We start from the raw sequence: 13,900 nt of genomic DNA on the forward strand, positions 1-13,900 counted from the left end.
CTTTGTGATAGTTTTAATATGATCTTACTGCAGGATCAGAAACATAGGGATCATGGCTCATATTGATGCTGGGAAAACCACAACCACAGAGCGAATGTTGTATTATTCCGGTTATACCCGTGCTCTTGGAGGTAAGAAAAGTGCACTGCTGTATATGCTTTGCTCTACAGTCTGTAGATATAGTATTTGATTACTTTTCTCGCCCAGTTTCCTTGGGGGACACAGAAGACCTTGGTATAGCTCATCTCCATAGGAGGCGTGACACTAAGTGAAGACTGTTAAGCCCCTCCTCCACAGCTATACCCTCAGCCTGGAGAGAGAGACTGCCAGTTTTTGCTTAGTGTCCAAGGAGGCAAGACACTCCCTGCTCTGCAGGGCTGTTTTCTCCTTGTTTAAATTTTTGATTTTTATTTTTTTCTTTTCTTTTTGTTCCAGATCATCAGGGACAACAGAGACGCACTAGACCTCTCTGTTTCTCCCGGGGTTGAGCTGCGCCAGTGCCGGTCACCCGCACTGCTGCCTCCCCTACAGAAGACAAGGTGGATCAGGGCAGCCTCGCTCCCCTACATCCCGCCAGCACAAGGGTCGCCCGCACGCCAAGTCCCTCTTCCAGCGTCCTGCCACTACGGTGCCAGTAGCTGAAGGGGCGACCCTGCTGGAATGGACCGAGGGTGAAGACGGCTGTGGTAAGAGAGAGGCTTCTCCAGCCCTACGTCCCCCACCCTGGGCTCCTGCGTGCCTGACCCCCATACTGGGCCTCTGGACCCTTCCCCTGCTGGACCTTGGCTAGCCCCTGGGGTGCCGCAGAGCGACAATCTGCTCTCTACCTCCCCCTCCCTTTTCCTGGCCCTCATAGGATATGAACTAGCTAGTGGCTGTCTCCCCACAGCTAGCTGCAGAAGCTGCGACATAGTTTCTGCTGTCGCCTGCATTCTCCTCACGGGCACCCCGTCTCTGGGTCCCCCCATCTCCTTACCGCAGTGTTGTGTAAGGCCTCGCCTCCGGCCAGCATTAATATTCCGGTGTGGCCGGGCGCCGCAAAAATTTCAGGCTCCGCGGGCCGCCATTCCGGGCCTCTGATTCTTCCGGCGGGGTGGGCTCCCGCGGCCGGCAAGCCGCCATTCCGGGCCCCCTGACTATTCCGGCCGGCGGGGTGGGCTCCCGCGGCCGGCAAGCCACCATTCCGGGCCCCTGTCTCTTCCGGCGGCGGGGTGGGCTCCCGCGGCCGGCATTGGGCTTGACTATGCCCCAGCAGGCCCCGTCCGACCACTCCACCTCAGGTCCCGGCCGGGCGCCGCAAATTTAGACCCCGGCTTCGCGGCCTGCTAGGCCGCAAAATTCCGGCCTCTGGTGGAGGGGGCGGGAACTTCTCCAGGCGCGAATTCTTCCCGCCTGGGGGTTCCTCCGCCCCCAGGGGATCGCAGCGCCGCCCTCCTGGCCGGAACCCTGTTAACCCTTTGGGTACAGGCCGGCTCCCAATGGGCCTGTATGGTTGGCCCCCCTTTTTTTCTGTCTCTCAGACGATCTGTGCCCCTATATGGTGGCCTCCCTTTTAGCCTCAGAGAGGCTGTGTTTAAAATAAATAAAATAATAAAAAAAAAATAATAATAATAATAATGAATAATAGATAACTAATTTCTATTGGACTGCGCAGGACGCTGCAGCCTCATCAGTAGTGCTGCATGACCTCTTTCCACAGGCGGCATGGTGTTGCGCTCCCAGCCTGCGTCGCTGCTAGGGCATTTCCCCTTTTTAGGCGGTTTTCTTGCTCTCTTCCAGGATACGGCGCTGGCCAAGTGCATGCGGCCCTTCCGTAGGCAGCATTCATCATCTCTCCAGTTATGGTGCCTGCCACGTGCTTCCCCCCCCCCCTCCTAGGCGGGATACTGCACTCTCCCTGGCTGCCGGCTGTGCATGACCCCCTTCTTAGGCAGAATACTGCACCTTCACCGGATACGGTGCTGGCCATGTGCACGACCCCCTTCCATAGGCGGAACGCTGCACTCTCTCTGGATTTTGCTGCCGGCCATGTGCGTGACCCCCTTCCATGGGCGGAACGCAGCACTCACTGGATTCGCTGCCGGCCATGTGCGTGACCCCCTTCCATGGGCGGAACGCAGCACTCTCACTGGATCTGTTGCCGATCATGTGCATGACCACCTTTTTAGGCGGAATACTACACTCTCACCGGATACGGTACTGGCTATGTGCACGACCCCCTTCCATAGGCGGAATGCTGCACTCTCACTGATGTGCTATGATGTACTTATGTACTATGTTATGTACTATGTTACTATGCTGCACTCTCACTGGTTTCGCTGCCGGCCATAGGCATGACCCCCTTTCATAGGCGGTATGCTGCACTCTCATTGGATTCGCTGCCGGCCTTGGGTATGCCTCCTTCCCTCAGGCAGCATACATACATGTTTTCTCGCAGGTACGTTGCTGGCCATGTGCATGTACCCCATACATGGCAGGGTACTTGCACCTTTACTGGATCCATAGGCATGACCCCGCTTCCGTGGGCGGTGTACGCACTCTCGCTGGATTCGCTGCCAGCCAGGGGCATGCCTTCCTTCCTCAGGCGACATACACACATTCTCACTGACTGTGTTGTCTCTCGCCGGTACGTTGCTGGCCATGTGTATGACTCCCATACATGGCGGGGTGCTCGCACTCTCCCTGGATGAGATGCTGGCCATGTGCATTACCCCCCCTTTTTTCTGGGCGGCATGCTACACTCTCACCGGATACATTGCTGGCCATGAGAATGGCCCTCTAACATGGGTGGAACGCTTGCACTTCCTTGGACAGTGCTGGCCTTGTGCGTGACCACCCCTCATTTCATGGGCAGAATTTGGCACGCTCATGAGATTCACGGCTGTCCTTGTATGGCTGTGCTGGACTTGTACATGTCCCCCTTCATTGGCAGAGTAGTTGCACTCTCGCTGAGTTCAGTGTTGGGTGTATTATTGCACACTCACTTAATGCTAGGATAACCCTGTGCATGTTCCCCTTTCACTAGGTGGACCTCCTGCATTCATGCTGGATTATAGGGTATGTCCTGCTTCTCTGAAGTAGGTACGGCCTTGGGCATCACTCCCTTTTGGGACGGGCCTTTGCACTCTTGCCGACTGCAGTTTGCCAGGTACAATTTCCCCCCTTTCGGGGCGGACTGATTGCGTTCCATCGCATGCTATACTAGGCTTGTGCATAACTCCCTTTCAGGTTGCACTTTGCAATTCCGTACATGCTGTGGCACTCTGTGGCGAGCCCCCCTTTTTTCGCTGAGTAACCTTTTTGCAGTGAGCGGACGTTCTTGGCGTTGTTTGGGCCGTGTATGCCTTCTCCTCCTGTAGGTGGGTTGGCTTTCTCACTGCTTACGTGGCTGCTCGTACGTATGCCTCACCTGCTTCCTGCGGCATTCTTTTGTTTTCTTGGGATACGATGCTTGCCGCAAGCCTTACACTCGTCTCTAAGGAGTTCATTCTGTCTACCTGACCCGGACAGGCTCTATTGCTCTCTGCTGCACCGAGCTGGGTGGTACTCATTCATTTAGTTGGCCTTACATCCCAGGGAGTGTTCGTGGGTCCTAGATGCGTGCCCATTCGTCCTTCCGCGGCATTGCTTCCTTGCGCTAGTGGTCACATGGTCGAGAGTGCTGTTGCCTGCTGCGCCCCTCGAATTCTTTGTTGGCTCTGGCAGGACTGCGGTTCCCTTGCCTGCTGCAATTTCCTCCTCTTCGGATGCAGTGTGGTATGAGTCCTTCCTCTTGGCGCCTCTACGCTTCAGTCTGATCTGCTACCAGGTTCGGGCCGCTTTTCTCGGGAAGGTCACCCAACTTCTCTTGGGTGCTCGATTACCCAGGTCCGTAGGACCTCCGCCTTGGGTTCTTCAGGGTATTCGCCTTCTGCGAGGCGGTGTTCCGGGCGTCTCACAGTGTAGCGGAGTTCTGCTTTTGGGCTGTCCTATGGCTTCCCTGTTGCCACTCCTCCTCCTTTCGGTTGGAGGGTGTTATGCCGGCCTCTGTCTCGACTACCTTATCGCCGGCTCTGTTTGGCTCCCGCTTGGTTCAGATCACTCTGATGTGGCTTCTGCCCCGCCAGACTTCAGAGGCTGTTCTTTCACTGTCCTCCCTTCTGGGAGAGCATGGTTGTTCATGTGGATGGTTCCGATGTTCCTTTTGGCCTGGTACTGTCTCCCTTGTTCACTGGCTGTATTAGCTGTGTGCCTATTTACCGAGTCTACCGCGTTCTGTCTTCCCGCTGAGTGCAGATTGCGTGGTCCATTCTAAGACAATGGTCCTGCGGTAGACTTACCTTCTCGGTAACTTGGGGGGACTACCTTTCGGTCCAGATTGTCCTTTGATCTCCCACACCGGGACTGTACAACGTGGCTACATCAGCATGGACTTTAGCCTTGTCTTGTCCTGGCATCTGGCGGATCCTTTGGGTCCTTTCCGTCTGTCCTTCTGCTCCCCCACTCGGGTGGATACGGGACAGCGTTGCTCGAGGGCCGACGGGACCAGTTTTTGTCGACCCTTCTGCCCGTGTTACTGGTCTGCGCCTGATCACATTGGGTTTTCGCCCGCTTGCCAGGCGACTCCAGCGGGTTCGCTACTGTCCGCTCCTGGCTGTGTTTTGTCCAGGATCTGTCGTAAGACTTAGGGTTTTTTTTATCTGGGGTTCTGTGGGAAGCTGTGCATTCCCCACTCTGAATTTCTCTCCCCATGGTTCTGTCTTTTTTCCAGTCCGGCCTGGACCTGGGACTGGGACTCCTTTACTTGAGGTGTCAAGTGTCTGCGCTGTTCTTCCTCTTCCAACGTTCCCCGGCCCTCTGGGCCTGTCAAGTCCTTCTTCCTCGGAGTGGCTCTTTGGTTCCTCTGTACTGTCCTTCGGTACCGCCCTGGGGACTACATACTGAGCTCTCGGCGCTCCAATCTTTGTCCTTGGAGCCGTTACAGAAGTTCTCTCTACCCCTTCTGTCCTGTACGGTTGTGTTTCCGTATCAGTCGTGTCTCTGACGGGTGTCTGAATGGCCCCTTTTTTGTTCCGAGCCTTCTGTCTTTTCCCAGGACAGGGCTGTTCTACATCCCGTTTCTTCCTTCCTTCCTTCTGAAGGTGGTGTTTGCCTTTCGCTTCAACACTTCACCGATTTGGACGTTGTTTGGGCCTTGCCGTTTTTACTTGGAGATCTCCGACTCTTGTCGACGTTCGGCCTCTTGGGTTTCCAGGAGGTCCGTGCATAGGGTTGACGGACTCCAGGGTGGTTTTTTCCTCCGCTTTATCAGATTGACTATTGCTGAGGTTACCGCACCAAGGGCAGGATTCTGCCTTTGGTGTCACCGTTCATTTCACCAGAGCGGTCGGTGCCTCCTGGGCCAGAGGCATTGGGCTTCGGCCATGCATTTGGGCAAGGCGGCCACAGGTCTTCCTTGCACGCCTTACCGAGTTCTACAGGGTGCATACTCTGGCTTTGGCAGATGCTGCCTTGGCCCGCCTGGGTCTGCAGGCGGCGGTTCATTGATGCCTTTCGGGTGCTTCACCTTGGAGCTGTGGTCCCTCCCCTTTTGGACTGCTTTTGAACGTCCCAAGGTCTTCTGTGTCCCCCAAGGAAACTGGGCGAGAAAACGAGATTTTTGTATAACTTACCAGTAAAATCTCTTTCTCGCTCTTTCCTTGGGGGACACAGCACCCACCCATTCATTGTTTTTCTCTACACGGTTTCCGAGTTTTTTGTTACCCGTTGGGTAGTTGGCTTGTTGGTTCCTTGTTGGACTTTTCCTTTTCTCACTACTTGGACACGCAACTGGCAGTCTCTCTCTCCAGGCTGAGGGTATAGCTGTGGAGGAGGGGCTTAACAGTTTTTACTTAGTGTCACGCCTCCTATGGAGATGAGCTATACCCAAGGTCTTCTGTGTCCCCCAAGGAAAGAGCGAGAAAGAGATTTTACTGGTAAGTTATACAAAAATCTCGTTTTATCTATCCATATCTTTATCTATCCGTGTATCGTATTTTTTCGCTTTATAAGATGCACCTAGGTTTTAGAGGAGGAAAATAAGATTTTTTTTAATTTTTCATCAGACCCCTATATTACATCCTCAGATCAGACCTTCCATATCAGACCTCACATCTGACCCCCATGTCAAACCTCAGATGGGACCCCCATGAGTCCTCTAGGTCAGACCCCTATATTACATCCTCAGATCAGACCTTCCATATCAGACCTCACATCTGACCCCCATGTCAAACCTCAGATGGGACCCCCATGAGTCCTCTAGGTCAGACCCCATCAAACCTAAAATATATAAATTAACTTACCTCTCCTGCTCTGGCGCTACTCTTCAGGCCCAGCAGTCTGTCCCGCGGACACGCTTCCTAGTCTTTCCCGGGCCTGCGCTGCACTGTGACATGACTATGTGTAGCATCAGGTCATAGTGCGCGGACTACGTCCTGATGCTGTACGCAGTCAGGACAGCGTAGCGCAGACCTGGAGAAGGCAGGGGTGGGGGTGGGACTACAGGCAACTCTTAAAGAGCATCACTCCCCACGACTCCTGCATACTAGTGAGCCCTTCCATAATGGAAGCGCTGACTCGTATTAGCTTTAGAAGATCCACTGACATTTTCCCCCTACTTTTGGGAGAAAAAAGTGCGTCTTATAAAACGAAAAATACAGTATCTATTTGTCTATCATCATCTATATGTATAAATTAGATTCCTTCATTAAACAATTTTATATGGTTTCTGTCCTTATGATAGATGTGGATGATGGGGACACAGTGACTGATTTTATGGTGCAGGAAAGGGAACGTGGGATCACCATTCAGTCCGCCGCTGTCACATTTGACTGGAATGGACACAGGATCAACTTGATTGACACTCCAGGTAGTCTCTAAGTTACTTCATTTTGTACAAGACTTCTAACTAAATCCATGTAATATCTCCTGAACAATGTATTGTGTCTTTTCCCAGGACACGTGGATTTCACAGTAGAAGTGGAACGCTCATTAAGGGTGCTGGATGGAGCAGTCGCTGTGTTCGATGCCTCAGCTGGTGTTGAGGTATGATGGTTTATTCTAGTTAGCAGTCGTTTTCTCATTTGGGTGCAGATACAGTACAGACCAAAAGTTTGAACACACCTTCTCATTCAAAGAGTTTTCTTTATTTTCATGACTATGAAGGCATCAAAACTATGAATTAACACATGTGGAATTATATACATAACAAACAAGTGTGAAACAACTGAAAATATGTCATATTCTAGGTTCTTCAAAGTAGCCACCTTTTGCTTTGATTACTGCTTTGCACACTCTTGGCATTCTCTTGATGAGCTTCAAGAGGTAGTCCCCTGAAATGGTCTTCCAACAGTCTTGAAGGAGTTCCCAGAGATGCTTAGCACTTGTTGGCCCTTTTGCCTTCACTCTGCGGTCCAGCTCACCCCAAACCATCTCGATTGGGTTCAGGTCCGGTGACTGTGAAGCTCATCAAGAGAATGCCAAGAGTGTGCAAAGCAGTAATCAAAGCAAAAGGTGGCTACTTTGAAGAACCTAGAATATGACATATTTTCAGTTGTTTCACACTTGTTTGCTATGTATATAATTCCACATGTGTTAATTCATAGTTTTGATGCCTTCATAGTCATGAAAATAAAGAAAACTCTTTGAATGAGAAGGTGTGTCCAAACTTTTGGTCTGTACTGTATATTCTTTGTAAAAACATTTGGAGGGATAGCATTTCTTCCACCTATGCTTTGAATCAATGAGGAACTTCCTGCTTTTTGGCAATGTAAATGCAACCATCTTGGCTTTACTGGTTGGATGACAACTGGCCAATTATCTAAGTCTACTTTCACATTCGCGTTCAGTGCGGATCTGTCTTGTATCTGCAGAGACGGATCCGCACCAATAATGCAAACGCTTGTATCCGTTCATAATGGATCCGTTTGCATTATTCACTCCTAAAAAAAAGTCTAAGTCAAAACGGATCCGTCTTGACTTACATTGAAAGTCAATGGGGGACGGATCCGTTTTCAGTTGCATCATATTGTCAATGAAAAACGGATCCGTCCCCTTTGACTTACATTGTAAGTCAGAACGGATCCGTTTGGCTCCACATAGTCAGACGGTCACCAAAACGCTGCAAGCTGCGTTTTAGTGACCATCTAAAATATGCAACGGAGACCAAACGCAACCAAATTGATGCATTCTGAACGGATCCTTATCCATTCAGAATGCATTGGGACTGAACTGATCCGTTTTGGGCCGTTTGTGAGAGCCCTGACACGGCAGACCCAGAAACGCCAGTGTGAAAGTAGCCTAACATGCATGGGGACACCTTATCTTTCATTCCCCAGAACAGTAAACAGCTACTGTAGCAGTCTAAGGATGGCCATACAAATTCAGTAACTGTCGGTCAACTTCATTCAAACGTGTATGTGTATTTAATGGGGAGAGGGGAGAAAGCTGCTGTCACACATTTGTGGTGGTCGCCTATCTCTTGGGAGAAAAAAAAGGATTGGGTGAAAATATTCACATCTTGCAGTCCTTCTCTCCTCCAACATCATCTGTCGGGGAAGATTTGAGGACTCCCCATACACATTAGACTGTTGGCCGAACCCGCTGTTCTCGGCAGGGTTGGGATACAATACACTAATTTGTATGGGGGCCTTAAGGCTCCTTTCGGATGGGTGATGTACCCATTAGTTTGCTGTCAGACCCTGCAAGGACTAGACTCACAAGAGCACACAGACCCCATTGTAATCAGTTTGGTCATTCACACTTAGATTTTTTTACGTGGCCCTTATGGTGGTTTAGACGGGCTGATGGAGTAGCCGATGGTCGGGAAGGAAGTCGGCTGCTCTCTCAGTAAAGGAGACACTGCACATTTGCATGCAGCGATCTCCTTTACAGTATGAGGACGAGGTATTGCTATAGAGATCCCTCATCCCCATACAGAAACATTGTTTCTGGGCAACAGATCGATGGCTGTTTAGACCACACAATCTGCTGTCCAGAAACGACGATTGGTGATGCCTGCACGAACGACAGGATCACCTCATAAACAAGCGTTTCGCTCATTCATTAGGTGAGTGGCTGTACATTTAAACGGGCAGATTGTCGGGAAAGAGCATTCGCAGGAACGGCCGTTTCCAATAATTGCCACGTGTAAATCCACCTTTTATAAAAAAATAAAAAAAAAGACTTGGAGCATGTCCTATTCTGATTCAAATCTGTGATCAGAATGACCTATGCTTATGGTGCAGTTCAAGATGTCCTTGGACTGCAACCCAAAGCCCTCTGAGCTCTCAGCATATCATTTATCGACCATAAAAACTACAGATGTCTGAAAACGGCCTAAAAGTGGTTTATTTCCCATTGCCTATTAAAAAACCATGAAGTTATGGAGTGTGTGCACATAGTGTTTGGTTACACAGCCCCCAAACTGCTGTACAGCGTTCTGTATAGTGAGTGTTAATAGTCCATGCATCAGGTGTCTATAGTGGAAATTGATCTAAAGATAATTTTATGACTTGTCGACCAAACAGAAAATGATGAACCTCGTCATTTTTCCAAACGTACAAATCCCTTTGGAATTGCTCAGAGATTATAATACTCGGTGACTCAAATAACATCAGTTACAAACAATACATATCAGTATCAACGTCAGCCTTTTTTCTATATTGTGATGTAATCCGAGTATATCCGGAAAGTTATACGATCTTTTTACCCCCAAGGCTCAGACGCTGACCGTGTGGAGACAAGCGGACAAGCATTCCGTGCCACGAATGTGTTTCTTAAACAAGATGGACAAGACCGGAGCCAGGTACGTCAGAAGCCTTAGATTGGGGATTATTTGGGGCCAATGCAAGAAGTCTGAAATAGGGATTTAAGACTTTTTTTTTTGTGAGGGGTCGTGTGAATCATTTATTTTTTGCCTCAATGTTATGTCCTCCAGTATATATGAAATACACCTTTCTCCATTGCTTTTTTAGTTTCACATATTCCATTGAAAGCATCAAAGAGAAATTGAAAGCCAGGCCCTTGTTACTACAGGTAAAATCATGAAATGTGTAGATGAACTGTAAATGAAGACACGTGCTAATGGTGTGACCCTTGTGTCATCAGTTGATTAATTTATTGTACATGCTCTAGGCCATAGTGGATCGGGCTCCTTGGATAGCTGATCCTCCGTAAGGCATGCACTCCCACCTCGTCTGTGTGCATCAGTTCTCAATGGGAGAGAGAGGAGTAAGGCTACTTTCACACTCGCATTTGGTGCGGATCCGTCATGGATCTGCACAGACGGATCCATTGAGATAATACAACCGTCTGCATCCGTTCAGAACGGATCCGTTTGTATTATCTTTAACATAGCCGAGACGGATCTGTCTTGAACACAATTGAAAGTCAATGAAGGACGGATCCGTTTTCTATTGTGCCAGATTGTGTCATAGAAAACGGATCGGGCCCCATTGACTTACTTTGTGTGTCAGGACGGATCCGTTTGGCTCAGTTTCATCAGACTGACACCAAAACGCTGCAAGCAGCCTTTTGGTGTCCGCCTCCAAAGAGGAATGGAGGCGGAACGGAGGCAAACTGATGCATTCTGAGCGGATCATTTTCCATTCAGAATCCATTAGGGCAAAACTGATCCGTTTTGGACCTCTTGTGAGAGCCCTGAACGGATCTCATAAACGGAAAGCCAAAACGCCAGTGTGAAAGTAGCCTAAGCTGCTGCCAGACACCTCTGGTGGTGGCTTATTTTGCTCAGTTATCTCACCCGATCCCTTGATGGCATGCATTTGTCCTGAATAGGGAAAAAGCCTCTGTCAGCTTATCTCCCCGGGAATAAAAGGATCAGGCAGTTGAAATCAGATGTGCCCAATCCTTATCTCCCCTGTCATCAGCAGGAGGCATACACATTAAGGCCTCATGCACACGACCGTTGTGTGCATCCGCGTCCGTTCCGTCATTTTTCACAGTTTAGCAGAGGTCCCATTCATTTCTATGGAGCTGTGAAAAAAAACTCATAGTCCTCAGTTTTTTCTCCGCGTCCGTGATCCGTGATTCCAGTCCATCAAAAAAATATAACCTGTCCTATTCTTGTCAGTGGAAAACGGAGGATGGACCCATTCAAGTCAATGGGTCCGTCAAAAAAAATGGATGCACAACTGGTATGTCATCCGTGTCCGTTTTTTTTCTACAAGACCTTGGTGCAATAAAATTAAATTTTTTATTAACCTTCCTTTTTTTTTCCCCTGTCAGACAAAAAAAAGGAAGACACAAGCAAACACAACTGAAGCAAAATCGGACACTGACCACTGAAGCCAAATCACTGACAGTGAAAAAACACTGTCGTGTGCATGAGGCCTAAATGGTCGGATGGTCCTGCTAAAATCAGTGGATTTGACCTACATTTATTTAATCTGTACAGCAAGTTTTGTAGGGGTTGTGCAGTGGCATAATGTTGATGACCTATCCCCAGGATAGGTCGTCAATATTGGATCGGTAGTGGTCCGACACCCAGCACCTCTGACAATCAGTTTAAAGGGCTTGCAGCGCTTATGCTGCTTTCTCTTCAAAGTTTGCCTGCATGTTGTCTCCTTTGTAGCGATGTTGCAGTGTAAACTGCTTGTCCTATTATCTTGAATGGGACAAGAAATTGTAACTACACTGCACCGCTGCTACAAAGGAGACGGCATGTAGGTAGACTGAAGAGGAAGCAGCACAAGCGCTGCAACCCCTTAAATAAAAGTGCCACTACATGATTTGTTTAAACAGTGAATAGCACAATATTCTGTATTGTGAAAAAATGATACTCAAAAAATACTGTCAAATGTACGCAAAAAGGAAGACAGTATATGTCTGTACGCTTTCTTTTTTCTATAGATGCAAGTCTATATGAACTGAATGTGGTGTCAATAGTCTCACTGTCACAGTTTATCTGAGTGTGCACAGTGCTTTACAGCTATATAGACTGCAATGGTTGTGATGTGATCTGTGTATTTTATTTAGTGATTTCTTTTCTGCATGTAAAGCTTCCTATAGGAGAGGGAAAATCATTCCAGGGTCTGATTGATTTAGTGACCATGGAATCCCTCAGCTGGAGCACACAATCCAATGAAGATGATGGGAGAACATTTCAAAAGAAACCTCTGAGTGCCCTAATGGATCGTGACCTTCTGCAATCAGCTAAAGAAGCCAGAAGTGTCTTATTAGAACAAGTAAAGTTTTAAAGTAAATATAAGATTGTGTCACCCAGAAAAAAGATGGTAGAGAGGTCAGAGAATCTGTCATGGGAAGGTCTCATTGAAACTAGGACATTTATTAGGTGATCTACTACACTGGTGTTTATGGATGCTATTGCACCTAATGAAAAGACCGCACACTATTAGAATTAAAGAAAAAAATATTAGACTCACTGCCCTGAACCCCTTACTACTATCGTCGTAGCCATGATGTGTCTGTATACTGCATGTTACTGCGCCATCGCTGCTATCCTCCCTGCCACTGTAGCCATGATGTGCCTGTATACTGCATGTTACTGCGCCATCGCTGCTATCCTCCCTGCCACTGCAGCCATGCTGTGCCTGTATACTGCATATTACCGCGCCACTGCTACTACCTTCTCTGCCACTGCAGCCATGATGTGTCTGTATACTGCATGTTACCGCGCCACTGCTACTACCTTCTCTGCCACTGCAGCCATGATGTGCCTGTATACTGCATGTTACCGCGTCATCGCTACTATCTTCCCTGTTACTGCAGCCATGATGTGTCTGTATACTACATGTGACCACGCCATCGCTACTATCCTCCCTGTCACTGCAGCCATGATGTGCCTGTATACTGCATGTTATTGTGCCATCGCTACTATCTTCCCTGTTACTGCAGCCATGATGTGTCTGTATACTGCATGTTACCGCGCCATCGCTACTATCTTCCCTGTTACTGCAGCCATGATGTGTCTGTATACTGCATGTTACCGCGTCATCGCTACTATCTTCCCTGTTACTGCAGCCATGATGTGTCTGTATACTACATGTGACCACGCCATCGCTACTATCCTCCCTGTCACTGCAGCCATGATGTGCCTGTATACTGCATGTTATTGTGCCATCGCTACTATCTTCCCTGTTACTGCAGCCATGATGTGTCTGTATACTGCATGTTACCGCGCCATCGCTACTATCTTCCCTGTTACTGCAGCCATGATGTGTCTGTATACTGCATGTTACCGCGCCATCGCTACTATCTTCCCTGTTACTGCAGCCATGATGTGCCTGTATACTGCATGTTACTGTGCCATCGCTACTATCTTCCCTGTCACTGCAGCCATGATGTGTCTGTATACTGCATGTTACTGCGCCACTGCAACTATCTTCCCTGCCACTGCAACAATGATGCGCCCGTATACTGTTCATGACCACTGCCGCTAATCGTTAGGCGCGCGCCTATTCCACTGGAAACACTGCGATATTTAAAGTGTTCATAGCCACATATGGTATGTGGGATCCCTTGGGTATAGTAACTGCTGCAACAGACGCGTTTCAGGGTCTGAACTTGCCCCTTCTTCAGGGATCCCACATATCATATGTGGCTACGAACACTTTAAATATCGCAGTGTTTCCAGTGGAATAGGCACGCGCCTAACTAATACAGACCTTGGAAGCGGACCCAGCCTCCGAAACCTCCCCATCTCTGATCACGTGTACAGACTCTGATCACATGACTGGGGATCACGTGAACAAGGCAGAAGGTCCTTGATACTCACTCTGGCGTCCGATCACATGCAGACCTGATCTTCCAAGAGAGACCGAATCTGACCACACGACTTCTGTAGGGGTAAAGTACAAAGTTATTTGCGTACAAGTACTTATACCTATGCCCTATTCGAGTA

General features: G+C 48.8%; 1 protein-coding gene across 2 annotated transcripts in view; it reads left to right on the top strand.

The window, feature by feature from the left end:
* Positions 1-13,900, top strand: part of LOC120992451 (ribosome-releasing factor 2, mitochondrial-like) — a 63,655-nt gene that overhangs the window by 14,976 nt on the left and 34,779 nt on the right. For both annotated transcript variants that reach the window (XM_040421443.1, XM_040421444.1), the window contains exons 5-10: positions 34-131; positions 6,761-6,886; positions 6,974-7,062; positions 9,735-9,823; positions 9,993-10,053; positions 12,039-12,224. In XM_040421443.1, the coding sequence (XP_040277377.1) occupies positions 34-131; positions 6,761-6,886; positions 6,974-7,062; positions 9,735-9,823; positions 9,993-10,053; positions 12,039-12,224 (649 nt within the window). The remainder of the gene's footprint in view (positions 1-33; positions 132-6,760; positions 6,887-6,973; positions 7,063-9,734; positions 9,824-9,992; positions 10,054-12,038; positions 12,225-13,900) is intronic.

This window comes from Bufo bufo, chromosome 2, assembly GCF_905171765.1.
Source record: "Bufo bufo chromosome 2, aBufBuf1.1, whole genome shotgun sequence".
Taxonomy (NCBI): Eukaryota; Metazoa; Chordata; class Amphibia; order Anura; family Bufonidae; genus Bufo; species Bufo bufo.